The sequence below is a fragment of the Piliocolobus tephrosceles genome, chromosome 2 (assembly GCF_002776525.5).
Source record: "Piliocolobus tephrosceles isolate RC106 chromosome 2, ASM277652v3, whole genome shotgun sequence".
NCBI lineage: Eukaryota > Metazoa > Chordata > Mammalia > Primates > Cercopithecidae > Piliocolobus > Piliocolobus tephrosceles.
Genome location: NC_045435.1, coordinates 175,168,077 through 175,195,487, shown reverse-complemented (window position 1 = coordinate 175,195,487; position 27,411 = coordinate 175,168,077). Strand labels below are relative to the sequence as shown.

Sequence of the window (27,411 nt, the reverse complement as noted above, 5' to 3'; positions counted from 1 at the left end):
TCAAGTTTATGGAGGGAATAGGATGACCCCTGGCCTACGCTGACTAAGCCTGTCATCAGGAAATGAGCTTCCTCTAACATCCATGAGTCCATTTGGAACTTCTGTGTTAAAAGCCTTCAGTCCAAGTCAAATGTTGTCAGTGAGCTGTATCCCTGGGGAGTTCTTTAGGCCCTGCCTCTTGCTTGATCTTTTCCAGGTTATTGAACCTCAGTTCTCTTTCTCTGGGTTTAATCTATTGCTGTTGCTGCCTAGACAATTTTCTGTCTTCTCAAATCTGATCAACTGCCTGTATTGTCCCAAGTCCCTGCCTTCCTGCTACTAACCTCTAGCACAACCTTAATGGAGGCCAACATGCCCTTACCTAACTTCTGGACATTGCCAGCTGTAATATACTGCATGAGGCTGCAGTGCAGAGGTTGCAGTAAGCCGATAATAAACTGCAATTATTGCCTATCTCAACTGTCTTACCCAGGCATGTACTACATGGGAAATCAGCTCACTAATCTGGTTGAATTCCTGTGTGCAGCTGAGAATGATGCTTCTACATGCTTCTGCTCTGATTGTTCTGGCTAAGCATAGTGTTTAATATAGTTCTTAGAACATCTCTGCCTTACAATATATAACAACAGTAATGTTTAAGTATGAGTGCTCAAATTCATTATCTTAATAAGAACTGAGCACTTGTTATGTGCCAGGCACTCTGCTATTATCTTGTTTAATCCTCTCAATGATCATACAAAGAAAGGCACTATTATTATCTCCATTTTACAGATGATGAAAATGAGACTTAAAGAGATAACTACCTTCTCTTGGGCCACCCATTGGGCTGGAGCTCCATGTTTTATTCTTCCACTATATTATTTTAAAAGAAGGCTGCATTTAGACATGGTCAAGCTGTAGGGGTAGCAATCAGTTCATGCATTTCTAAGACTGTTTTACAATTTGGTAGTCATAAACAGTGAATGAAACCATATTTTTAAAATCCTCATTTGATTTTATAAATTGCTTCATTCAATGCTCCTTGATTAAAACCTCAAACCTCAGCTGTTCAATGCCAAATTAAAGAGCAACAGGAGAGAAGATAATATTAAGTTATGTTAGCAATTTGCGTATTAAGTGCCCTTATACCACAATGTATCATGTGGTAACAGAAAAATTTGTTTTAGAAATAGGAATTTTGAATAGCAACTGTTAGGGAATGGAGCTTGTGGGTATCAAAATGATTTTTAAAAAGAGTAATCTTTTCTCCTTAAAAAATGTTAGTTATTGCACAAAGGACAACAGTAAGAAATGCCTTGTGTATTTTTTATTAATCAATTTCGTATCATAAAATATTTACTGCTTTTCGTTTCCAGCTCCCAGAGATCTGTAGCTTGTCTAATAGGATTATCATGGAAAGAAACTACAGTATGGTATTTTCTAAACTCCGAGATTGATAACCTTTACAGAAATTATTAGCATGCCCTTACAAATAAGTCCAGAAAAATCTTTGGGATTATTTAGAGACATTCTCAATCTCTTCTGGCTTAGAATTGTTTCCTCCTGCGCGGGCCTTGCTTTGTGGTCACGCCTACTCTCTCCCATTGGTTCCCATATTATTATGATCTGGCCTATAGGGGGCACTGTGGCTCATGGAATGAGGAGCTGCCTGGGTAAGAGGATGTGACTTAAAATAGCAGCTCTGCCACTATTTCTATGTGTCCAAGATATATCATTTGAGAGGACATTCTTCATCTGCAACTGGAAATAATATCCACCTCAGAAATGGATTGGGATGGCGGTGAAGGTTAAACGGCACTACGCGTGTAAGCTACAGCACAGAACCTGGAACTCTGAAGGCTCTCACTAAATGTTAGTTGATTTTGAATCTGCTCTTGAAAACATTCAGTGAGTTTATTCAAAATGCTGTGGAAAAATTGTGAAGAGCAGAGATGGAATTTTTAACTTGACACTGATTGAGGGGCACAGTACTTGTTTGTGATTCCCCAAGTGAATCCATGAGAATCAACTCATGTCCCAGAATGAATAGGAATATATATATTGGAACTGTACATTACAAAGGTAATAAATTAAGCATTTATTTTAGTGCTGCTCTTACTAAAGATTGATTTTCCAGTTCTGAAAATGAACTAGGTCTTTTTGCATCTAAATGAGTAGACCTCATCTGAGAGACCACCCCCACACTCAGAGTAAAATCAAGCACAGACTGCTCTCCTTCCTTCCAAGACCCGATGAATAAGGAACAGGCAGATTCTTAGGACACTGGGGAAAGCAGAATTACGTGCCATTCCTGCAGCTGCCCAACTTCTACCAGCAGACCTTGCCTCACTCCTGGTCAAGAGGAATTATAGTCCTGAGCAGGGTCAAAACCAGCAATTTGGACCATCTGAAGACTCTGTTACCTCAAGTGTTCTAGAGTGAAGGCTGTGGGATGCACAGGTTAACAGCACTGCTTAAGTGTCCCGGCTTTTAGCAAGAGTGTGGATATTCAACAGATGACCCACCAAACCTTTCCAAATATACTTCTAAAAGTCAGTCTTACCCTTGCTGTTGAACACAGCATATTCACCAACATTCAGACTGCTTCATTACCCTCAAGCTTTACTGCCTTTTTCAGATTTACAACCTCCAGGCTTTAAATACATCGAGAAAACTCTGGTGACTAATTAGGGAGAACATCCTGTTACAAAGTCACACTTGGTTGGGGGAAAACTCAACCCTAAAAGAGGATTTCTGGGACCCCTTCTAATACAATTTTGAGAGATTTAAAACTAGAGAATATAGGCCAGGCGTGGTGGCTCATGCCTGTAATCCCAGCACTTTGGGAGGAGGAGGTGGGCAGATCACCTGAGGTCAGGAGGTCGAGACCAGCCTGACCAACGTAGTGAAACCCCGTCTCTACTAAAAATACAAAAATTAGCAGGCCGTGATGGTGTGCGCCTGTAATCCCAGTTACCCAGGAGGCTGAGGCAGGAGAATCGCTGGAACCTGGGAGGCAGAGGCTGCAGTGAGCTGAGATCGTGCCACTGCACTCCAGCCTGGGTGACAGAGCAAGACTCCGTCTCAAAAACAACAACAAAAACAACAACAACAACACAAAACTATAGAGAATATAAGCTTTGTGGTACTTAACAATTTAATAACCTAGATTTTCCAGGTCAGGGACAGGTTACAGTATTAAGCTCAGCTGTTATAAATTTAGGTCCCATGAATTCTAATGTTCTAGTATCCAAACATTATCTTTCATCTTTCCTTTCAGACCCCTTCCTTTCAGACCCCAAATTCTTTGTCTATTTGTTCCAAATTTTGGTTCTAAGAATATATCAACCATATATAAAAAGAGAAGTCTTCTTAGTATTAGAAGTAGATACATTTCTCTTTTTTCAAACCAGAGAGTGAGAGACTATTTCATTTTCCAAAGTTTTATAAATTATATAATATATAAACATATATGACAGTATGCATAAATATATTTTTATGTAAAATAGTATGTTTATACCACAAACATCAACTCCCTTTTATGTCTCTAAATATTGACTGATAATAGAGATTCCTTTTCCCGAATTATTTTTTAACATTATGATTTGAGGGTAATTTTTCTTGATAGGTTTAAAAATAAACATGTTGTTTTGGTTTGGGGATTTAAAATTTTTTCAGAAGGACTGCTAATATTAAACATTGCATGAGTTCAGAATGATATGCAAAATTGACAGTGAATTGATCACTGATTCATTCATCCATAGTAACATAATAAATCTTCCTTAGCAGTCTCCACACTTAATGACCTATGAGTATAGATGCAAAAACCTAGAGGTCAAGTATGTCACCTTTGATAAAGATAGTTGAGAAATAACTTGTTTTCTTTGTAGTTTACCTCAAGTCCACTCTTGGCATTTGTTCTCACATAAACTCTGTCTTTATTCTACAGCTTAGGCGAGATAAATTGTTAGATCTCTAATTTAGACACAGAGTGCACCTACATAATAAATCTAGTTTTATTATTACAAATAAACATTCCAAAGCACAGAAAGACAAGCATTGCATGTTCTAACATATTTGTGGAATCTAAAAATCTAAAACAATTGAACTAATGGGAAGATAGAACAGAAGGATGGTTCCTAGAGTTTGGGAAAGGGAGTGGGAACCTGGAGTGGGGCAACTGGGAATGGTTAATGTAATGGGTACAAAAAAAATAATGAATGAATGAATAAGACATACTCTTTGATAGCACAACAGGGTGACTATAGTCAGTAATAACTTAATTGTACATTTTAAAATAACTGTAAGTATAATTGAATTGTTTATAACACAAGGATAAATGCTTGGATGGATACCCCATTCTCCATGATTACTTAATGGATAATAATGTGATTATTTTACATCACATACCTGTATCAAAACATCTCATGCACCCCACAAATATATGCACCTAATATATAAAATATTAACAACAAACCAACATTCCACTCATTGAATGGGTATAAAAGATGGTTTAGGGTCCAAGGAGAAATTAGATGTGGTGAAACTGGAGTGTGATATATCATTGTGTTTCATTTCTTCTGGAAAGCTCATTAGCCTAAGGGTCTTTTGTAAATAAGACATCTTTGTGGATGGAGGATAATTATTCACGTCCCTGGATTAGGTCTACATTCATTCACTCATTCCACAACTATTTGAATGTCTACTGTGTGCCAGACCTTTGCCAAGTACTGGGAATACAATGATCACCAAAAGAAACACAACCTCTGCCCTTGCAGAATTTATAAATTCCTCAGTCATGGTTGACAATTCTTGTAACAGAGCTGTTGATAACTTACAGGCAATAATAACTATTAATTGATTAATTATATAGAAGGTTTAGGTGCTATTATTAACAAAAATCTTACTGCTGAAACATCTTCTAGAGCAGAATTTCTCTGAATGTGGCACCTGAAATATTATTTTTATAGGACATTGGTAAATGTTAATTGGAAGAGAGGTAAAATGAGTCAATTTATTTACTTTACAACTTCTTTGAGACTTTTAAAGTTTATACACATTTTGATTCTGCAGGAAGGCTGTATTGTTTTCACATTTTCTATGCTTCTTTGAGCATGTAACCTGAAATGAGTCACATCTTACTGGACTTAATGGATCCATGGAACACATTTTGGGAAACATTATCCTAGAGTTACTAGGTGTTAAAGAAAAATTCCAATAACTCCAATTTTCCTCTAAGTGGCTCAACAATTCAATTAATGAGTTGAACAATGCATTTCATAAAACTTCCAATGAAAGTTTTACACACAACATGTCCTTTTTGTAGGTCTGTATCTATACAGCTGTGTTATGCAAATGAAAATTTTATTAAGTTAGTTCACAGATAAAACTTGTTGCATTAACTGGCTCATAGGGTTTATATAAAAAACAAATCTAGTCAACAAAACAATAGTACTAGAAGATGGAGTTTTAGAAAGTCAATACATAACTCAGTTTCCCTTCTTGATTTAGAAACTTATTTTCAGAAATAAGAGATTTAGGCAGAAGGAGATCAAAATCTCAACTTTATTTCCTGTCAAAGCTGGATTTGAGGGTGTAACTCTGACTGTGGCAACATTTGACCTCTTACTGTTGAACTTTGGAATGAGAGAAACTTAACCAGTCTCAGCTACAGGGCAAGCCAGAGTGAATCCTTTGCAGGGAGCTGGATCCCACACAGAGATGGAGGGAGGATGATCCTGAGCTGTAGAAACCCAGTTCCTTTGCCTAGTCCTCCAATCAGTGTAACTCCTTCCACCTTTGTTGAGAGGAGAAAAGGATGGAAATCAGAGGCTGGGAGTCTTTAGGAAAATGCTTTCTTACAGAAACATGAGAAAATGAGAAGGGGGTGCCTAACACTGGATACTTCAGGGAGCAAAAATTGGGCTTTTTTTTTTTAATCATTTTAAGAATCACAAATACTTTTTATTCAGTTTGATTTTTATGTGATTTTATATATTATATTAATTAGTGTTTTCCAAATAATAATTACTTTTGGAACTTTTTTTTAAAGAAATGCAGATTCCAGAACCACAACAGATCTATCATGCCAGAATATCTGAGAAGCAGCTTGGGACTTTTAATGTTTTTTTTTTTTTAGACAGAGTCTCACTCTGTTCCCCAGGCTGTAGTGTAGTGGTGTGATCTCAGCTCACTGCAACCTCCGCTTCCCGGGTTCAAGCGATTCTTCTGCCTCAGCCTCCTGAGAAGCTGGGATTACAGGCACCCACCATCATGCCTGGCTAATTTTTGTATTATTAGTAGAGACAGGGGTTCACCATCTTGGCCAGGCTGGTCTTGAACTCCTGACCTCGTGATCCACCTGCCTTGGCCTCCCAAAGTGCTGGGATTACAGGGACTTTTAATTTTTAAAAATGCCCTAGATAATCTTCATCGTTATTAAAGTGTAGAAAACACTAAGCTGTAGAAATTGAACAAAATTATCTAATTTATTTAGGAAACCTAAGTGGATCAGAACATTTAGGTAATCCATTTTTTTCTCAATTTTTATTTGGGTATTTTAGCATTATATAGATATGCTGTGAGAAGCTGGTGAGGCAATATTTTCCTGATGAGATGCCAGAACAATCACCATTGCTTTAATAGAATTTGTTCAGTGGCACTGGTTGTGTGGAAAATTGTTTTCTCCTCAGATTTATGGTTCTTTCTCAAAAATATGACAGAATACTATGCTCTTCAAGGAAAGCTGCTTTTGTTTGATGTACTTGGCCTTAAGGGAAGAATACATTTAATAAGCACTGATTAGATTAGTTTCAAGTTATTCTTCACTTGGGCTATAAGAATTATTTAGTTGGCATGAAAGGGGATTAGATAATTTATTAATTGGCAGAAATGACAATTATGACTGAAAATCATAATTATGGCACATAACTAAATAGAAAGAGAAAAATATGTTGCAAAGAATGGTCATGGACATTGCTCATTTAAACATTCTTTAAAAGAATATGTGTACTATCAATTACCAGTTAGGTGTACAGATTAGTAACAATATAGCTAATTTTCTATTTTTACTTTATTCAGAGCTGAAAAACATCTAAAAATAGTGAGTTAAAGAAAGTTTTTCTTTAATCAACACTTGAAAATATACCCCAATCATTTCAGAGATAGTAAGATGTTTTTCTGTTTATGTAGTTTTTTAATTTTATTACATAAACTGTTGTTAGAAGTTGAAGACGGTTGCCGTAATTTTTATTTTGCAATCTTTATGGATTGAATTAAAAAATAATTTTTGGACATGCTAAATATTCTGAGAGGTGTTTTAGAAGTAGATTCTGTATCCTTAGAGACCCTCTAGTTCCCACAGCAGCTTCTCCAGGGAAAAGCCCTTCTTCACTATATTTACCACAAATTAATTGCAGTTATTCATTTTTTAAAGCAGCACTAGAAGCTGATTTAGCTTAAAGGGAGACTTATCTCACATATGAGCAGCAAATTGATTTTCTCTTCATGGCACTGTATTGATAGGGTTAAGTATTTTCATAGAAGACCATGCTATCTAATGCAAGTAGATTTTCAAGAAAATCACTATGCTAAATACTTCAGTAGAAGGACTTTATCTACATACAGCAGCAACTGTGACCTGCTTTAGAGATGACATCATTGGGTGTCATGTGGCTCTTTATGTGTTTCAGCCTCAGAAAGAGATAATCTGTGAAAGCCACAGAGCCTGATTTCTGCTGTGATAATCTTCAGCAGACCGAGGCTGTGGCTAGAACGAGGCAGACCTGTTTATATGGTGTGTGCAGTGCCTTGTGGAATTCTTAACTCTATTTTATTGTATTATATTTAATCAAAAAGTAGATCAGATGATAGCATGAAGTGAATTGGCTGCTTTGGACTAATGGGATCTTCTTTTCTGCATTAAGATCAAGAACTTTTCTGGAATCCTCTGTTCTCCGAGTAGCCTTGTCTTCTCTGTGTGTTTCATCAATTTGAAGAACACTGGCAAAAATCAGCAAACTTCATCTCCCGAAAAGCTCTCGCTCTTTTTTGCCAGTACTTGAAGATTTCTGCTCCAAAATCTACTTTGAGCTGCTTGAGCATGGTGGTGGATAACTGAAAGGCAAACGCATCACCTATTTAGTGTGTGTTACAGAAATTTTTTAGATAACTTTACTAGCTAACCCAGGTGACCCTTTACGGATTTCTTTCAAAGCCAATTTGAATAAACAACTCTTCCCTCTCAAATGGGCAAGAGTAACTCTTCAGCACCATGGAGAGGTCCGCGCAGCGTGCTGCAACGTGGGATTGTGACCAGGGCAAGCACTCCGACAGTGTAAGTTTTACAAATGTCTGCCATCTATTTTAGGTGTATCATATTTGTACATATGAAGAGAGAAAACTTCAAAGTCGAACTGAGTCAGGTTAAATTTAAGCTATAAAAGCTGATGGCCTTCATTACATTTTTAAATTCAGAATTAAGCATTTAAAATATATCAGAGTATTCATTTGAAAAAAATACTTTCTCATTACATAATTAGTATGTGGATATTTGATGCTTTGAATTTTGAGAATCTAAGTTTGGGTGTTCTTTTTTGTTAGTACACCAAAACTAATCGCATTGCAGTGGACAAAACAATGGCTTTGGAAATAGCATTTTAATATACACATATAAATAGTTCCAAATGTACAATCTGTTGGCCTTTGTATGCACAAGCCTCCTTTGGAAAGTAGTTCCTGATTTGTACAGTTTGGGAAGGTCAGTGTTAAACTTTTTCACTTTAGATTATACTTTCAGTTACCAAAAGAACGAATGTCTAGGTATTCTAATGTCAGTACATGGGAGGTATTTGATGACTTAAAAATTTCAAATTTATTGGTATGAAATGTATAGAGTGGCAGTTTATTATAAGTAGAAATAATAAGCACATTTATAAAATTATATATGGGCCATTGAAATAGTACTTTTAGCATTATTGAAAATAATTAGTTTTAAAATGTTCAATTTAAATGTTCAAACAAGAAATAAAAAAATACGGTTTCTTCAGAAACATCTTTTAACTCCATCTTTAAGACTATCAAAGGTGTAGTTCTATGTTATTATGATATGACACAACCAACAAAGAAATAATACTTTGAGTTACTACCCAGAATGACCCCAACAGATATTTTGATTAACTATTCAATTTTTTTTCTAAGAGAACATATTGTCATTAAAAAGTAACTTTAACAAATCATGATTCTTTTCTCAGGCCACTTAAATGTGGTTTGGAACATTTATTTATGCAGAATCATTTATTTTAAAACCTCATAAACATATATATTTATATTATTGTATTATAAAATGTATTTCCCTTAGGAGTTTTCTTCATTTTTAAAAACTAGTGGTAAATGCAATTTACTCAGCTCTACCTCTAATTCAAATATAATGGATTATTTCTGTTATGGATAATTTTCAAGTGAATTACTGTTGCTTCTTAACTCTTCAGTAATTTGGCATTTGATTTTGGGATAAATGGTACTTACATTTTGACAGTGTATGAAGTTCAGAATTTTAGAGGATGTAACAATTTTATGTAAAGGAGACCTTGGTATACATTTTTGTCATCTTTCCTCAATAGATCTACTGATAATTTCTGTAATTGATGTCAGTATTTAAAAGGCCTTAGTTTTTGAAAAGAATGAAAGGTAGATTTATGATTTCAGTTATTTTAAGTTTCATTTCCCCAAATTTTATTATTCTGCTTTGGTTAATAGGTAAGTAGGACTTTTCACACACTATTGCATGTGCCTCTGTGATTTTAAACTTAAATTGTTCCCTTATGGTAAACTGTATCCATTTCCAGCCCCTGATGAACTTTGGACAAATCATTCTGGCTTATTAAATTATACATTCTAATCCAGAAGAATCCAAGATTCATGTCATAAAATGCATCTGCTTGCTCTGAAATGGTGTCCAGAGGAGATGTACCTGATTCAGAAATTTATTTGATCTTTGTCTCTGTCTCTCTGAATGATGTGATTCATTTATGATATTGTCAGAATGTAAAATTTTATATTTGCTGCTTTTTTTGCAAACATTTTAGTGATATATTTATAACTACAGTTATCCAGCACACACACTTTTCTGTAGTTGAGATATCATTGCCTATGTATTTATTTAACCAGAAATTGTTGCTGTACGACAAACTACAAACACATGTTTGCTTCTGTTTTGATAGCCTTTCAATCATTATTGAAACAGTAACCTGAACAGTAGAAAAATGTTCAGAGCTAAACTATTAGATATTCACATTTCTTTTTCTTTCTTTCTTTCCTTTTAAATAACATTCTGGTGGTAGCAGATGTATGTGAACAATCTTAAATTTAGTTGAGTGACATTTTGCTTTTCTTGCCAATGTAAAAATATGCTCCCAGATCTCTTTACTGTGGTCCACCCACCCTTGCAAGGGATTTATAACCTTTGGCTACAAAGAATGTAGGGGCATATTTATTTATGAAAGCCACCCTAGTTAGGATGCTTTACAAGGTGGCTGAATATAGAGGCAGTTAATTGGCAGGTGTGGTTTTTACTGCTGATTTTAACCCTTTTTGGCACTAAGAAAGATTAGTTGATCTTGGAAATAGTTCTTACATCCAAGGTATTCAGACTCATCTCTGTTGCATCAGTCTACATCACATATTCCTGTAGAAGCAGCTCCTCTAGCTACAGTCCCAACAGGAGCAGTTCCAGTAGGGAAGAGCCTGAAACTGGAATGTGTTGCAAGAAGATCCTAAATGGTAGCTTCTTAGAGGGACATAGGGATCCTTGGGGTTATTTCAGCGAGCAGGATGCTGATTGATTCCAAATGGGTTCTAGGCTTGTTTTAGTATGTTTCTAACACTCTAAGGGGCTCAGTGGACATTAGAGGCTCAAGAGAGGTACCCTAGAATCCCAGAGAATCACTATAGAATCATGATTCAGCATAAAACTTTCTATGAAGTGATTTTTGTCCTCAGTTACTATGTTTTACTGTTGTTCCTTTCTCTGTCCCAATTGTATTTGCAAGGCACATTCCTACTTTATATTACTTGATGGACCTAACTAGATATGACCTGACTGATTTGAGATTTACATTAAGTATTACAAGAAATGATGGAATAATCTTACATTTTCCAGAGAACTGAAAAAGAGCTTAGGGACTTTTCATGGAAGATATACACATAGCTGAAAGTCTGAGAATATTATCCAAATAGAAATGTCTGGATATGATGCTTTTCTCACTTTAACTAATCTTTCAAATTCCAGTCCCTCTGGATTTTACTCTCCCCCATAAGTAAACTTAAGTTGGAGCATGTAAAGAACAAGTACACATCCAGGCAGCCAGTCCTAGGGTGAAGTCAGGCCACTTCCATCTTGGCTAATTTGTCCTGTAATTTTGACTCTCTTCTTGGATTTTTGACACCATCTCATCTACACTTCTGGAGTTGACACGCTACATCACACAGTCCCTGACTCCATTAATAAGACCCATCTTGATGCAATACACATTTTGAATCCAACATTCTGGATTGACCTAAGTAGCATGCTTCTCTAGAATGCTGTTTTAGTGCTCGATCTCTGACACCTGTGCACAACAATGGCAGGAAATAAAACCCCGCTTCTCCACTTTGGGTTTCATTTTGTGTGCTTTGAAACTGATGGAACTGTACTGTGTAGAATACAATGTTGGTATAGAAAGCATGTACACTGACTACCCATGACATAGTAAATATCCATTTTTAAAAGCAGTCAAAGACAGACTCAGCCTAATGATGTGACAGTACATATGAAAGAATATAAAGCTTCGGTGCCTTAGAGCAATTCTTACAAATTTGCTTATGTTTAATTTTCGTTGAGATTCCTAGAAATATAAATACAAGCATTGTATCTGGACTTTTGAAGATTTTTTCTGATGTCTTGGTGGAGAAGATAAAGACTTGTGAATGGAATGATAATTTGGAGATAGCAACCAATTTACTGATCCCTGGGCAAGGGATTTCTATCAGAATATGTGACTTGTAAGGGACCTCAACACTGACCGATCAGTGAAAGATTTATGGAGAAATTTTTAAAAAATAATTACAGGCTGGTGCAGTGGCTCATGACTGTAATCCCAGCACTTTGGGAGGCCGAGGTGGGCAGATCACCTGAGGTCAGAAGTTCGAGACCAGCCTGGCCAAAGTGATGAAACCCTGTCCCTACTAAAAATACAAAAATTAGCTGAGTGTGGTGGCAGGTGCCTGTAATCCCAGCTACAGACTGAGGCAGGCAAATCGCTTGAACCCACTAGGTGGAGGTTGCAATGAGCCGAGATCATGCCATTGCACTCTAGCCTGGATGATAAGAGTGAAACTCCGTCTCAAAAGAAAAAGAAACAAAAAAAGGACAGAGCTATTTTTCAATGGTATAGGAATAAAGCATTGAGCTTCTCATCACCAGAAATATGAGTCACACTGGATGACCCACATAAAAGATGCTATAGAAGGGGACTCCCTAATGGCGTGTGTGCATATGTAGCAGAAGGTCTATGTGATCTCTAAGGTCTTTTCCAACTTAGACATGGATAAGAGTCATCAGTGCAGTGTTGTCTCATTAAAAAAAGAAAACAATAATTTCTTCATTCAACAAATATGTATTGGGTACATACCCTTGTGATTAAAAGAACTGAGATGATTAATTCTCCCTGCACTCCTTGAGAAACCACCCACTTGAAAAGGAGTAAGAAAGGGGAAAACTGGGAAATAAAACCCCAGGTGGGTTTTATTTTAAACCTTAGGAGTTGAAAAAATCCCAGGAGGGAGAGTAAGATGCATCACTTGGATCTATCTGAAAAGGGAAAACTAGGTTAAAGGAGAAAAAAGCAGAACTGGAGTTATAATTTATCTTTTCATTATCCCTAGCATAGAGATACTACAATGCATGAAAAAGAAATGAAAAATTTAGAATTTATTGATCCCTAATCAATTCTATGATTCTATTTAGGACTATCAAATCTCTAATGAGCTTTTTTGCTCTTTTGCCTGTATCCTTTCAACCTGTGTAGCTATATCTGCATCATACACCTTTAAAGATTCTGTTCCAATTGTCGTCTGTTCTTTTATAAATTGGGAGAAATTCTGAAACTGTAGACCATCAATTCAAGGGGTCAACATCAAGTCAGCGTAGCTACTGGCCCTGCTCTGAACTTGAATCTTTGCTTGATTAATTTATCATACATGGTGAATCTAGGCTATGCTGTAACAAAGGGATCCCCCAAAGTATAATAGCTCCCAAACAGCAGTTTTTATTTCCTGATTAGGCATCAGTAGTGAAAGGCGAAGCGATACAGTGGGGTGAGCCTTCTTCATATAGTCATTCAGAGAACCCAGGATGGTGGGAGCTATGCCATCTTCAACACGTGGCTTTCAAGACCACCCTCCAGTTGTCTCCCTTCTAGCAAAATAGAAAGGAAAAAGGGCACGTGTGGGAGGTTCTCGTGGGCCCATTCTGAAAGAGGCACACCTCACTCAACTCACATTCTTTTGACTGAACCCAGTCACATGCTGATATGGTTGGTCTGTGTCCCCACCCAAATCTCACCTTGAATTGCAGCTCCTATAATCCCCATGTGTCATGAGAAGGACCCACTGGGGGGTAATTGAATCATGGGAGCAGGTTTTTCCTGTGCTGTTCTCATGATAGTGAACAAGTCTCATGAGATCTGATGGTTTTATACAGGGCAGTTTCCCTGCACACATGCTCTTGCCTGCCACCATGTAAGATGTGCCTTTGCTCCTCCTTCATCTTCTGCTATGATTGTGAGGCCTCCCCAGCCAGGTGAAACCGTTAATTTCATTAAACCTCTTTTTCTTTATAAATTGCCCAGTCTCAGATATTTCTTCATAGCAGTATGAAAATGGACTAATACACATGCCATACCTAACTGCAGGGGAGACTGGGAAATATCCTACAGGTTACATAGAAATAAGAAAATAAAATAGATTTTAGAGCACTTAGTACTTTCTGCCATACCTGGGCTTCTGTTCTACTATGGGAAGACTTCTTTCTCCAAACCCACAGTTCCTGTTGCTATAAACCTGGTATAGCCTGCTAGATATGCTTGATGTTAATTTTACTGCAGCCTCGACCATTGCTAATTTCAGTCTTCCAGGTTGCAAACTTGACCCTAGGTAATTTAAGCTGAAAAATAATTTATTACAAACACAACAGATAGCTCACTAAATTGACAGGTAGGCTGGAGAATCAGGCTCAGAAAAAGAAGAACCCACGGAAAGGCACACACAAGAGACAACATTATTGGAATGCTGTTGGCCTCACAGTACATTGGATGCAATGGCTACGCAGTTCAAAAATACCCCTCACTTTTCTGAGACACTTCTTCCAGATTCAAAGTCCTGAACTGGGCCATGCCATTGACTGGTTTAGATTATGCATTCAGGCCTGATTGCTAGAATTCAGGGAAGGGAATTACTTCTATAATGGGGGATACAGTTCTGTTCCTTACTGTAATATGCAAAGCAGTGTATTCTGTAATTATGAGAGAGTCTCAGATAAACTAAAAAAAGCCAAAATCCAGTGTCCCTGATGTTGTAAGCCGCCCCTGATGTCACATTAGATCTACTAATGACCATGGTGATTCTCGTTGATCCCAGTTGGCCACACACTTAGCCTGTGCTTTATTGCTATGCTTAGACTATGCCTTGTTGCCCCTCCTGGAATATGTGTTTTCACCACTTTCACCAGTTTATTACCCTAGCCTGCCTAGTAACCTCTATGAATCTTTCTTTGGCCCTTTTTGATGTTAGCTGAGCTTTTCAGGTCCTTTCCTACAACACTTGGCCTTGTTTGGAGAATTTAATTTAGACCTGGGACCTACATGGTAAGTCTGCAGGGCCATCACCCAGACATTTGACTCATCTCCTGGGGGGGTTTTCTCATCTGTAAAATGAGTAAGTCAGCTCAATTCACATTAGTCTCAAAGGGACACCAAAGCTTAACAAGATCGTGCTTCGAGATATTTGGAACACAGGGTGGCATTATCACATTATTATTTTCACAAGCTGTTAACCTGAAGGGGGAAAATAAAGAGTGGAAATTTAATGCCAGAGAGGTTTTGGCACTTTGTCGACTCAGCATTAGATTTGAGGGCTTTTGGAATTTTGCCTGAAATTTTCAACACCAAGCAGCTAAAAGCTGTGTTTTTGTAGGCTTGTGATATTCCTGTCCCCAGGGATGGCATTAAGCACTTGCGAAGGATGAACTGTGCCAGGCCTATCTTCCAGTGTCCTACAAACAAAAAAGCAATGCACACTCTAAATTGCTGTGTAAACCCACATTTTCCACTTGGAACAGCACCTCTGACTTGTGCCAGTAGAAAAAGGATGATGGGAAGGGAGTAATCCATGATTGCATGTGTTAAATACATTCCCTATGTGACATGTGGGGTAATCATGGCTGGGAGGCTTCTGTTTGGGTGCTCGGATGGACCCTACTAAAGGTGATGGGACCTTTGTAGATCTTTCACAATCTCCCACATCAGTCTTTTTTGAAAGAGAGCTATTGGTTATGCAAAAGTCACCTTTAACAACTAAACCAAAGACTGGGCTAATTAGAAGCTAGGAAAGAGAAATACATCCTCTTGGAACTTCATTTTGGGATTTTGGAAGGAAGAGAAAGGCGGGAAAACCTGCTAGTATCTGGGGAAACATTTATTCATTCCCTGTAATTGATGTTTAAGCTATATGATCATAATTACCCTGAAAGGTTCTAAATGGTTTACTTTATTTGGACAAGAAAAATACATAGGATTCCACATATGTGCCTAAAACACATATGCACATATATTTTTAAAATAATATGCTTCATATATTAAAAGATGATTAATTTTCAGTGTCAAGAGCTAAAAAGTATAGTTTTGAATGAATATGCTTACACTTCTTAATGTATATACATTTTATATTTTCATGAAGACCAACAAATCTGTGCTTTGTCAGTGGAAGAAGGGAGCTATTTACATTTTAGAGCAAAGTACAATGATCACTAATTTATCAAAAACTGATAGGAAATGAGGTTTCTGTATAAATGAAATCTATCAATAATGGACGGTTACTTTTTTTTCAGTAGAAACATTTTGAATGACATTGTTTCTAAACTACATTGTAATATTCTCTGTCTCATTTTATAGCAATGCTTATTCATTTATCATTGTAATATATATCTATATTCATTTTAGAAAATATGAAATGTTAGAAAATATATCTCACCATTAATCAAACAAAGACCACTATTAACATTTCAGGGAATTTCCTTGGAGTTTCCAAAATGTGTATGGTATGAATATGAATATATATAAAATACCTCTTAAACATATTTTCAACATTTTTAACTGTGCTTTTAAAAACTCAACATTTTAATTTCTGTGTCATTAAAATTTCTCAAAGTTTTATAGTACAATGTGAATGAGTAAGATTAAATCACATAGACGTATAACTTATTGAATTATGCCACTATAGTTATCAATGTCAACATTGAGGGTGTTTATATATTTTCACATTTTTGTTTCCTTACAAGAGATTACTATAAGTATAAAAAAATTTATATAAAATTTTTAAGGATATTGATATATATTCTTACATTCCTAGAACTGTTGTGCTAGTTCTGTTATTGAAAGTGGCCTGTGTTTAAAACCTGAATTTCTTTTTAATTGTTGAGGTTTAACATTTTCACATTTTGTGGCAATGTTGACTTATTCTGTGAAATGTCTATTGTTTTACTGAGATTTTATGTGTTAAATATTATTATACATTATTTTTTCCATTCATATATGTGGGATATATTTTCCTAGATTGCATATTTCAATCTTTAGAATTTTAAATATATTTTTGGAAACAAAACCAAGTATCCCATTCACCTATATATTTTTGTGTTTTTTGAAAACTGGTTTCAACTTTATCATTTGTCTTAAGTTCATTGAAATTTTGGTGTATGGCATAATGAGAAATAATAGTCTTACTTTATTCCAAGTAGTTAACCCTTTACTTGAGCACCATTTATTGAGTCCTTTGCTCTCTGCTACAAACTAGTAGAGAACACCATTACTGAGTACTAGTACTAGTACTGAACACCACTACTAGTTTGTAAGAGAGAACAAAGGACTCAGTAAATGGTGCTCAGGAATCTTTACCATATGTTAAAAATAAATCCATTAGAATCTCTTTCTGAACTACCTTCCTGGTTTCACATGTCTATTCTAGTACCTGTATTTTACTGTCTTAAATATTACATTTATATGATGAATTTTAATATTTAGTAGAGAATTCTCCACTTCATATATTTTCATGTTCTTGGATGGTCAGACTCATTCCAGATGAACTTTACAATTGTATACTTATGAGATTATTTAGAGACTTTAATAGCAATTGCATCAAATCTGTAAACTAATATAAGAACTGATACCTTTGCAAATTTGTTCTTACCATCTAGGAACACTGTGTAGATAAATAAATATTGACATAAATATGCATAAGAACATGAATAGATATAGATATCAGAAAAGATTTGAAATTTCATTTTATATGTTTTATGTTTTTTATTTTTTTTTTGAGATGGAGTCTTACTCTGTTGCTCAGGCTGGAGTGCAGTGGTATGATCTCAGCTGACTGCAACCTCTGCTTCCTGGGTTCAAGTGATTCTCCTGCCTCAGCTTCCTGAGTAGCTGGGATTACAGGCCCATGCCACCATGCCTGGCTAATTTTTGTATTTTCAGTAGAGATGAGGTTTCACCATGTTAGCCAGGATGGTCTCGAACCCCTGACCTCAGGTGATCTGCCGCCCGCCTTGGCCTCCCAAAGTGCTGGGATTACAGGCATGGACCACCATGCCCGGCATATTTTTTTTCACTTTACTTACTATGATTATTCCTATACAAATGGATTACGGATTATTTCCTTCTTTCTTTTTTTCTTTTTTTTAAGACGGAGTTTCGCTCTTGTTGCCCAGGCTGGAGTGCAGTGGTGCAGTCTCGGCATGAGTCACCATGCCCGGCTATTTCTTTCCTTTTTTTCCACCTCTAACTGGTTATTACTAGAATATAGGAAGCAATGGCTTTTTGTCGTATTGATTTGTATCTTTTCAACTTATTAAAATCTCTTAATAGCACTTCAGAATTTTTTTAGTTGATTCTTTCGAGGTTGTTAACCATGTAATTTTCTCAACTGCAAATAATACTAAATTGCCTCTTCATTTCCAAAAGTCTTATTGTATTGATTAGAAAATTCAACCTAAGCAACATAGGTTGTCTTATTATCCATAGTTGATGCGATGAGTTATGGTCTCTTCTTGCATTGTGGTATTGCTGTTTGGTTTTAACGTGTAGTTCTTTATACGTTGCTTTTAATTTTTATTTTATGGTATGTTATTTAAGTTTTTACATCTCTGCTTATAAAACGAAATTCACCTGTAGTTTGTATTTCTCTCAAATTTGAATCAGGGCTATGAAAGCTTCATAAAATGAAAAGCTTCCTAGATTTTCCTTTGGTTTCTAATTTTATATAGCATAGTAATTACATGTTCCTTGAAAGTTTGAAAAAAATTCTTAATAAAACTGTTCAGCCACAATGTCTTTTCTTATACATATTTTAAAATAACATTTTCATTTCTTCCATGGTTATTAGATATTCAGGTTTTCTACAATATCATAAGTAAATTCTGGTACTTACTTTCCAAGATATATCAGTGAATATCTTGAGATGATCATATTTTGTTTAAAATTTTTCTCTGCATACTCCTTTATTACTTTTAATATTTATAATTTTGTTAATTGAAATTTTGTAACAATCAGCTATTGTGTTAATCAATTCTGTATTTTCTAATTAATACATTTTGGTATTTTAATGTAATATTTACTTTGCCTGTTAACTTTAGGTGTTTTGTTTTGTTTTGTTGAGATGGAGTCTTACTCTGTTGCTCAGAATGGAGTGCAGTGGTGCGATCTCAGCTCACTGCAACCTCTGCTTCCAGGGTTAAAGCGATTTTCCTACCTCAGCCTTCTGGGTAGCTGGGATTACAGGTGTACACCACCACACTCAGATAATTTTTGTATTTTTTTTTTTTTTCTTTAGTAGAGATGGGTTTTCATCATATTGGCCAGGCTAGTCTTGAACTGATGACCTCAGATGATCTGCTTGCCTCAGCCTCCCAAAGTGTTGGGATTATAGGCTCGAGCCACCAGGCCTGGCCAACTTTAGGTGTATTTTTATTGTTCCATTTATTTTTTCTTCAGTTTAATGCATAATTTATTTGTTTTGATGAATTAATATTTTAATAACAAAGTTAGGTTTTTGAATTTGTTCTAATTCAATTGTGTTATCAATCTAATAAGCAGTATCCTCATTTTCTTTATATTGTAAAGATTTTATAATTACATATTTTTTCCTATGACTCAACTATTATAAAAGCATTTAAAATTTTTATTTAGTGACCATTCTAAAAATGTGAAATAGTAAGACAATAATTTCTTATTTTGTTAAATTGAAGCCATCAAAGATGGCCTTTACAATTTTTACTTTGGGGTATTTGCATAGGGATTGTTTTTTAGTTTCATATACAAATATAATAATCCTACATTCCACTGATCCTTGAAAAGAGTTTCTGATCTTTCTTTTTAAGGTACAAAGAGTTCCCACGTTAACTAATTAGTCAAATATTCACATTCTTTATCCCTACTTTATTTTTTGTTTTCCTGGTAGATAATAGGGATTCCCTGATAGATAACGGATAGATAGATATCTATTCCCTGATAGATAACAGATAACTGATAGATAACAGTTACAAAACTTATTCTCAACATTTCTGAGTTATTTTAACTGATCATTTCATAAGCAGTATGTAGCTGAATTTTGTTTTAAACATAAACACAAGTTGTTTTCACTAATCAAGAGCTCATTTTAATAACATACGAACAAACTATTATTAAGTTTGATCTCTTTTGTTTTGTGTTTCTCATATTTCATTGCTGTTTTTTTCTCTTATCAGTTATATTTTATTTATCATCTCAAATTGGAATATTAACATTCAATTTTTACTCTGGTTGGTAGTTAATTACAGATGTGTAATACTAATGTGTGTATCTGGTTTTAATAATAAAAACTAAAATTTCATGTTAATTTATCCTTTTGCAATATTTTGAGTGAATGTGCACTCATTCAATAAACATTTGTTGAGGACCTACTCCTTGCTGGGCATTGACCTAGCATTGGGAATACAATAGAAACCAGGATAGATGCATTTCCTATTCTCTTTGATTTCTCCCCTATCTCATTATTCTCCTTTTCACTTCTCAGTTTGTTGTTTCTATATCTCTTTTATTTATATTTAATACTTGTCTTTCAAGAACTATTTTTTGACATATACATTGTTTTGTGATCTTTTAACAACAATTACTTAGATTTAGTGTATATTTTATTCATTGCATTTATTCATGCATTTTTTACTTTAAGTTCAGGGGTAAATGTGCAGGTTTGTTGTAATATAGGTAAATTGCATGTCATGGGGGTTTGGTATATAAACTATTTTGCCACCCAGGTAATAAGCACAGTACTTGATAAGTTAGTTTCTTGATGCTCATCCTTCTTCCTCCCTCCAGTTTCAAGTAGGCCCTGGTGTCTGTTGTTCCTTTCTTTGTGTCCATGTGTTCTCATCATTTAGCTCCCACTTATAAGTGAGAACGTGTGGTGTTTGGTTTTCTGTTCCTGTGTTACTTCACTTAGGATAATGGCCTCTAGCTACATCCATGTTGCTGCAAAAGACATGATTTCATTATTTTTTATGGCTGTTTAGTATTCCATGGTGTATATGTACCACATTTTCTTTATCCAGTCTACCATTGACAGGCATTTAGGTTGACTCTATGTTTTTGCTGTTGTGAATAGCGCTGTGATTAACATATATGTGCATATATCTTTATGGCAGAATGATTTGTATACCTTTGGGTATATACCTAATAATAGGATTGTTGGGTAGAATGGTAATTCTGCTTAGAGTTCTTTGAGAAATGGCCAAACTGATTTCTGTAATGGCTGAACCAATGTATATTTCTACCAGCAGTGTGTAAGTGTTCCCTTTTCTCTGCAACCTTACCAGCACCTGTTATTTTTTGACTTTTTAATAATGATCATTCAGAGAGGTATGAGATGGTATCTTATTGTGGTTTTGATTTACATTGCTCTAATGATTAGTGATGCAGCATTTTTTCATATGCTTGTTGGCCACATATGTCTTCTTTTGAAAAGTGTCTGTTCATGTCCTTTGCCCACTTTTTAATGGGGTCTTTTTCTGCATGATGGTTTGTTTAAATTCTTTATAGATTCTGGATATTAGAATCAATCTTTGTTGGATGCATACTTTGCAGATATTTTCTCCCATTCTGTAGGTTGTCTGTTTACTCTGGTGATAGTTTCTTTTGCTGTGCCAAAGCTCTTTAGTTTAATTCGGTCTCATTTGTCAATTTTTGTTTTTGTTGCAATTGTTTTTGGCATCTTCGTCATGAAATTTTTGCCAGGTCCTAGGTTCAGAATGATATCTCCTAGGTTATATTCCCTTGTTTTAATAGTTTTAAGTTTTATACTTAAGTTTTTAATCCATTTTGAATTGATTCTTATATATAGTATAAGGATTTTAAACTATTGTTTATACTATATTTTTCTATTCTTATATTTATTTTTATTTCAATTTTTGATACAGACAAAAATACTTTATATACTTGCATATCAGATAATGTGTTTTTTGGGCACTTGTGCCTGAATTTTAGCTGGGCTGGGTATAAAATTGTTGACTCTTAACGGTTCATTGAAGTATTCCATGATTATTGCTTTATTATCTTTTAGTAATTTGTGTTGACGAACATTTTAATGACAATATAGTTTTATTTTTATGTTATGATTGGAGAATAAACAACATTCTATTTTAAATGACTGTCTAGCACACGATAATTATAATAGCTAAAATTTGTACTGCATTGGTATATGTTAAGTGTTCTTCTAAGTGTCTTACATATACTGACTCCTTTAAGTCCTTTTATCATCATAGCAATCCTATAAAATAGGAACTGTAATTATTCTCATTTTACAGGTGAAGAATCTGGGTCACAGAGATGCTAAGTAACTGTTTCTGACTATTGGAGAGTAGCAAGTGAAGCTAAAAGGCAGACAGCTCAGCATGCTGGATCTTAACTTCCATGCTCTGATGCCTATACTATTAATAAACAAATGTTTTTCAAACTAAAATAAGAAAATAAAAGAAAATATTAAACTGTTTTCTGTAGGGTTCAAAACAGAGCTTCATGTATGATATCAATTTCTTGAGATTTTTCTTGATTTCTTTCAGAACATAATATACCTGCTTGATAAAAGTAAGGAAAAGATGAGAAAGAGAAGAAGAAATGTATTGATGTGCCAGAGGTGACATATGGTGTCTGACTTGATCTTCTCAGTACCACTTTGAGATATACCACATGAAATAAAACTGTAAAATCATGTCATACAAGTTCAAGTCCAGTATTATTCCCTCTGCGCTGTGAGTCTGAAGGACAGTCTATGTGCAGGCTATAAAGAATAAATCAAAGACAACCACACTCTCAGCTATACTCCTACACATGAATAAAGTTACTTTTAGCAATATAATTTTTAAAAAATAAATAACATATTTCTAATTGAAAATGATGCCTAGCTAGTATCCCCTCATGCAACTGCTTCTAATTCTCCATTAGCATACCTATAAGGCCACAGTAAAAAATGAAAATGAATATTACCATCGAAATCACAGATGACTGACAACCTTTTGCTAGGATCTTAGAGGCATGTGCACTGACAATAGAATCAATGAAGGTGCCTATAATCCCAGCACTTTGGGAGACCGAGGCAGACAGATATCTGAGGTTGGGAGTTCAAGACCAGCCTGACCAGCATGGGGAAAACCCATCTCCACTAAAAATACAATATTAGCCAGGCGTGGTGGCACTTGCCTGTAATCCCAGCTACTCAGGAAGGCGGAGGCAAGAGAATCACTTGAACCTCGGAGGCGGAGGTTGTGTTGAGCCGAGATTGTGCCAGCCTGGGCAACAAGAGTGAAACTCTGTCTCCAAAAAAAAAAAAAAAAAAAAAAAAAAAAAAAAAAAAAAAAAAAAAAAAGAAAAGAAAAGGAAAGAAAGAAATAATCAACAAAGGTGGACAACATTGAGAACACATGCTTTAGCTCATGAACAAAGCAACCTCAAAATCTGAACTGGCAAGGCAAATGGGAATGTTCTGATTGTGGTGAAGGTAGTCAGATTTTTTTTGCTCCCTCCCCATGCTCCACACACCACACCAGCTTTCTTTAGTCACATTAATAACTTTCTTCTCCTCTATCTTCCCTATGCCAGTAAGTCAACACTGAGCTGATCAAGAGAAATGCTGGAATTCATTCTTCTCTCCTTCCTTTCTTTACCACCATTTCATCTTTTCCATTTACATCTAATCAACCACCAAGTCTTGTTGAGTTTATCTTCAAGAATGTATCTTAAATATGTAACTTTTCCTCATCACCATTGCCAACACCCTGGCCTAAACCACCATCATCTCTCACCTTCATCACTACCATAGCCTCCTATGCTGAGTTTCCTGCCTGCTCTAATCCAGTCTCCATAAAGCACCCAGTGTGAACTTATTAAAACTTAAACTGCATTAATATTACCTGCTTATTTCAGTAGCATCAAATTTCCCTTTATGTAAAATCCAAATTCCTTGCCGTATCCTAACTCCAAAGACTTATGTGATCTGGTCATTGTCTCTTCATATTGCCTCAGCCACACCAGCCTATCAGTTCATCGAACACATAAAGCTCTTTTTATTTATTTATTTATTTATTTATTTATTTATTTATTTATTTATTTATTTATTTATTATTTCTTGCCTTAGAGGTTTGCATATCACAGTCCTTGTGTTTGGAATGTTTTCCTTCTTCACCTGGCAACCTCTTCCTCATGATTTGAGTATTAAGTGGCAGCTCCTTGTAGAAGTTCTTCACAACTACCATTATTTTCTCAAACTGCATCCTAGTGTTTTTCCTTTATCTGGCTTATCACAATTTATCATTCTTTAATTAAACTATTGTACTTGTTTATATTGTTTGTCTTTCCATTAAAACCCTATGAGGGCAAGAACCATACCTAGTTTCTGTGAATGCTCAGGGTCTGCCAAAGGGTTGATACTCCATAAACATTTCTTTAACAAATGAATCAGAGGATCCACCAGATGCTGCAGTCCTCAGGAAACAACAGGAGAGGAAATAAGTGCTGGTGGCAGGTTTCAACGTGGTGACACATTTCAACATGCTTACACGGGAAGGGTAAGAGAGAGGGAAAATCTTGGGAACATTCACAAATAGCACTGTGGTCTTTTTTATACTCCACTAGAGTAGAATGCCAGAGGACCAGTGGGTAAGAAAAGATCCTGCTGCACCCAATGAAGCTATACTAAGCAATTGCCTCCTAACACCAAATATGGGGCATGAGGCTATGTTTGTCAAACAAACTTTTTATCTACAGACTAAGAAGATGACATTGGTAATGGGGAACTAAGTAATGCCTTTCCATTGAAGACAACTAAAAAAAGGTGGATAAAACATAACACAATATTATATAGCTATAAAAAGGAGTGAAGAATATCTTAATTTACTCATACAAAGTGATCTTTGGGATGTATTATTGAAAGAACAAAAGAAAGAGTCAGAAAGGTATATACAGTATTCTACTTTTCGTGTATGAACGGCAGGAAGGAGATGGTAATAAGTGTCTGTACTTGCATGTTTTTGTTTGCCAAAAAAGAAACAACAAAAGGAAAACCTAACAAACTAACAAAACTAACAAAAAGTGTTTACCTATATGTGGACAGAGGAAGCATAGCAAAGTGGGCAGTGATGAAAATTAAACCTCTTTGAATATATCTGGCTTTAAAGTTTTGAACTTGGAACAAGGTAAATATATTCATAGAAGAAAACCAAATAAAAAACAAAATAAGGCCATCTCTAAAAACAATCAATTAATGAAAACAAATGAATCTAGTTGTTTGTGCCATAACCACAAAAAGAAAAAAATTATTTCAGATGACTTTGGGAACTAATATTCTCTCTACTTGTAAAATATTTTAAAGAAAAACATTCTTTAAAAGAATATTATGTAAGGGAATACAGAACTATAAGGAAATCTTAAACTTTACTCAATAGTGATATTGGTATTACTATATTGTAATTATTTTACAGTGTTTTAATTTATAATTTACATAATGCAAGTAATTATCTTACTGTTGTAAGGAATTAAGATTTTTAGATATGGGAAAAGAAATTCAGTATAAAGCCAAAAAATTATGTAAAATTCTGCATTATTAAATATAAAATAGAAATATAAGCATAAAATTTTATTTTTATTTAAAAAATGTATATTCTTAGTTATTTTCCATGAAAAAGCATAAAAGAAACAACACAACAGAAATGAGTGCACCTAGTTTGTGGTCTCCAAATACTATTCCAGTCTGTAAAAACCAGAATTACTTAGAGGGGCGGCTGATTCCAGGTTTCAGACAAAAAAATACAAAATACACAAGGAAGATTCCAAAGACCAATAGAGTTGTGTGAAAGTACACAGAGGCTTTTCTGGCCAAAGATGAAACTATTTGGGCATAAAAAGATAATGAATGCAATTATTGGAAACAGAATATGTAAAAGCCCGTGTGTTTATAATAAAACTATAAAAAGAGAAATTATTGGACATGACGGTAATAAGTAGAACAACACTAATTACTCTAAAAATATGTGATTAATATGAAAAAATTAAGTGTATATTAAGTTTCTCCAGCATGAACTATATTTTGGGCAACCAAATAAACCTAGCTAATAAGATAAATTTCTGCTTTACAAAGTTCCAGGCAATAAATATAGGAAAAGTGAAATGATTAGAAAATCACAATTTTGCAACCCCAGTGAAATAATAGATTATAATCTAAGACAATCATGAATGGATGAAGCCACAAGATGAAAGGCTGATGGGAAATTATACCAAGGACACATCAGATTGTCATCACCTGAACCCACTTATTCATCAATCTCAGCATCAGTAAGAGTGTATCTTCTTGCTGTAATTCAACCCAAAGTACACAGCATCACCACAGGACATATCTCTGTAAAAATAATAGAATCCAAATCTAATCAAGTCTTTGTGGCTAACTTCCACTATAGGAAATATGGCAGGTGAAGGATCAAGTTAAATGACAACTTAAAGAAGCCAACTGAAAAACTGAATGTGTCATATTCTGTGAGACAATTGACTTGGGTTCTTCAAAAAAATCAATGGGATGAAAAATAAAATTATTTTTAAAAAAGAAGAAAGAGGAAGCTACTCTACATTAAATGAGATTTAAAGGATGTAACAACCAAATACAGTATGTGGGCTTTGTTTGGCTTCTGACTCAAACAAACTGAGACAATTAGAAAAAGTTTAGTATTAGATAGTAACAAAATACCGTTAGTCCTCTTCTTACTTGTATTGATGACAACATAGGCCATAATAATTGAAGAAAACTTCCATGTTATTTTAGAGATAGATATTGAAATTCTAGAGGTAAAATAACCTGAGATCTGGCATTTATTTTAAAGATAGTTGAGAAAGAGGAAGAGAAAGAAAAAGAGACAGGAGGAAGACAGGCAAAGAGAGAGGAGGGAAGGCAGAGAAAGAGATGTAAAGTATAAGAAAATCTTAATAGCTAAAATCTGCATAATGATGAATACATGAGGGCTCATTGCAACGTTCTATTTTATACATTTAATTTTTTTCAGAGAAATAAAAATGTTGAATTTATAGCTTGGTGAAGTAAACAATTTTGGTTAGTTGGCTAGTTAAATGAGACAAATACTTTATTTTTCATTATAAGTGATATGTGTTCTTTGTGTTGCAAGTTATTTAATATAAAGACATTAGGATGACAGTGCTTTAAAAGGGGGCATGAAATAACTATCAAGAAAGGGAGCAATTACTTTGCTGAGATCTAAGAGAGGAGGGGAACCCAGAAAGTAGAACTCAGCATTCAAGGTAGTACATCCCTCATAAGAATGTCATGAGGACTGAGAGGTTAGTGATTGTCAAGTGCTTGCAGCAATGACTGGAATATGCATGCTGGTTAAATAACTAAAATAACTTTTAATATGTAATCAGTTTCTCTACTACATTATCCATATTTCAGTTTTGCTTTATTTTCAATTTCTTTTTGATTTATATATCATCATACAATGTACAAAGATTTCTGGATATTGGCATCATACTTTTTTGGTTTTGTTTTAGGGAATCATGGGATGTATATAGGGTTTCTTTTCTTTTTTTTTTTTTT

General features: G+C 35.0%; 1 protein-coding gene across 3 annotated transcripts in view; it reads left to right on the top strand.

Annotated features, from left to right (window-relative positions):
• Window positions 1-7,674: 7,674 nt before the first annotated feature.
• LOC111550120 (schwannomin-interacting protein 1) overlaps window positions 7,675-27,411 on the top strand; it is a 633,181-nt gene continuing 613,444 nt past the window's right edge. For 2 of the 3 annotated variants that reach the window (XM_023223383.1, XM_023223381.1), the window contains exon 1: window positions 7,678-8,314. In XM_023223383.1, coding sequence (XP_023079151.1) covers window positions 8,252-8,314 — 63 coding nt within the window. In that variant the 5' untranslated portion in view covers window positions 7,678-8,251. Of the gene's footprint in view, window positions 8,315-27,411 lie in introns of all 3 variants that reach the window. The other variant, XM_023223380.1, reaches the window with a different exon arrangement.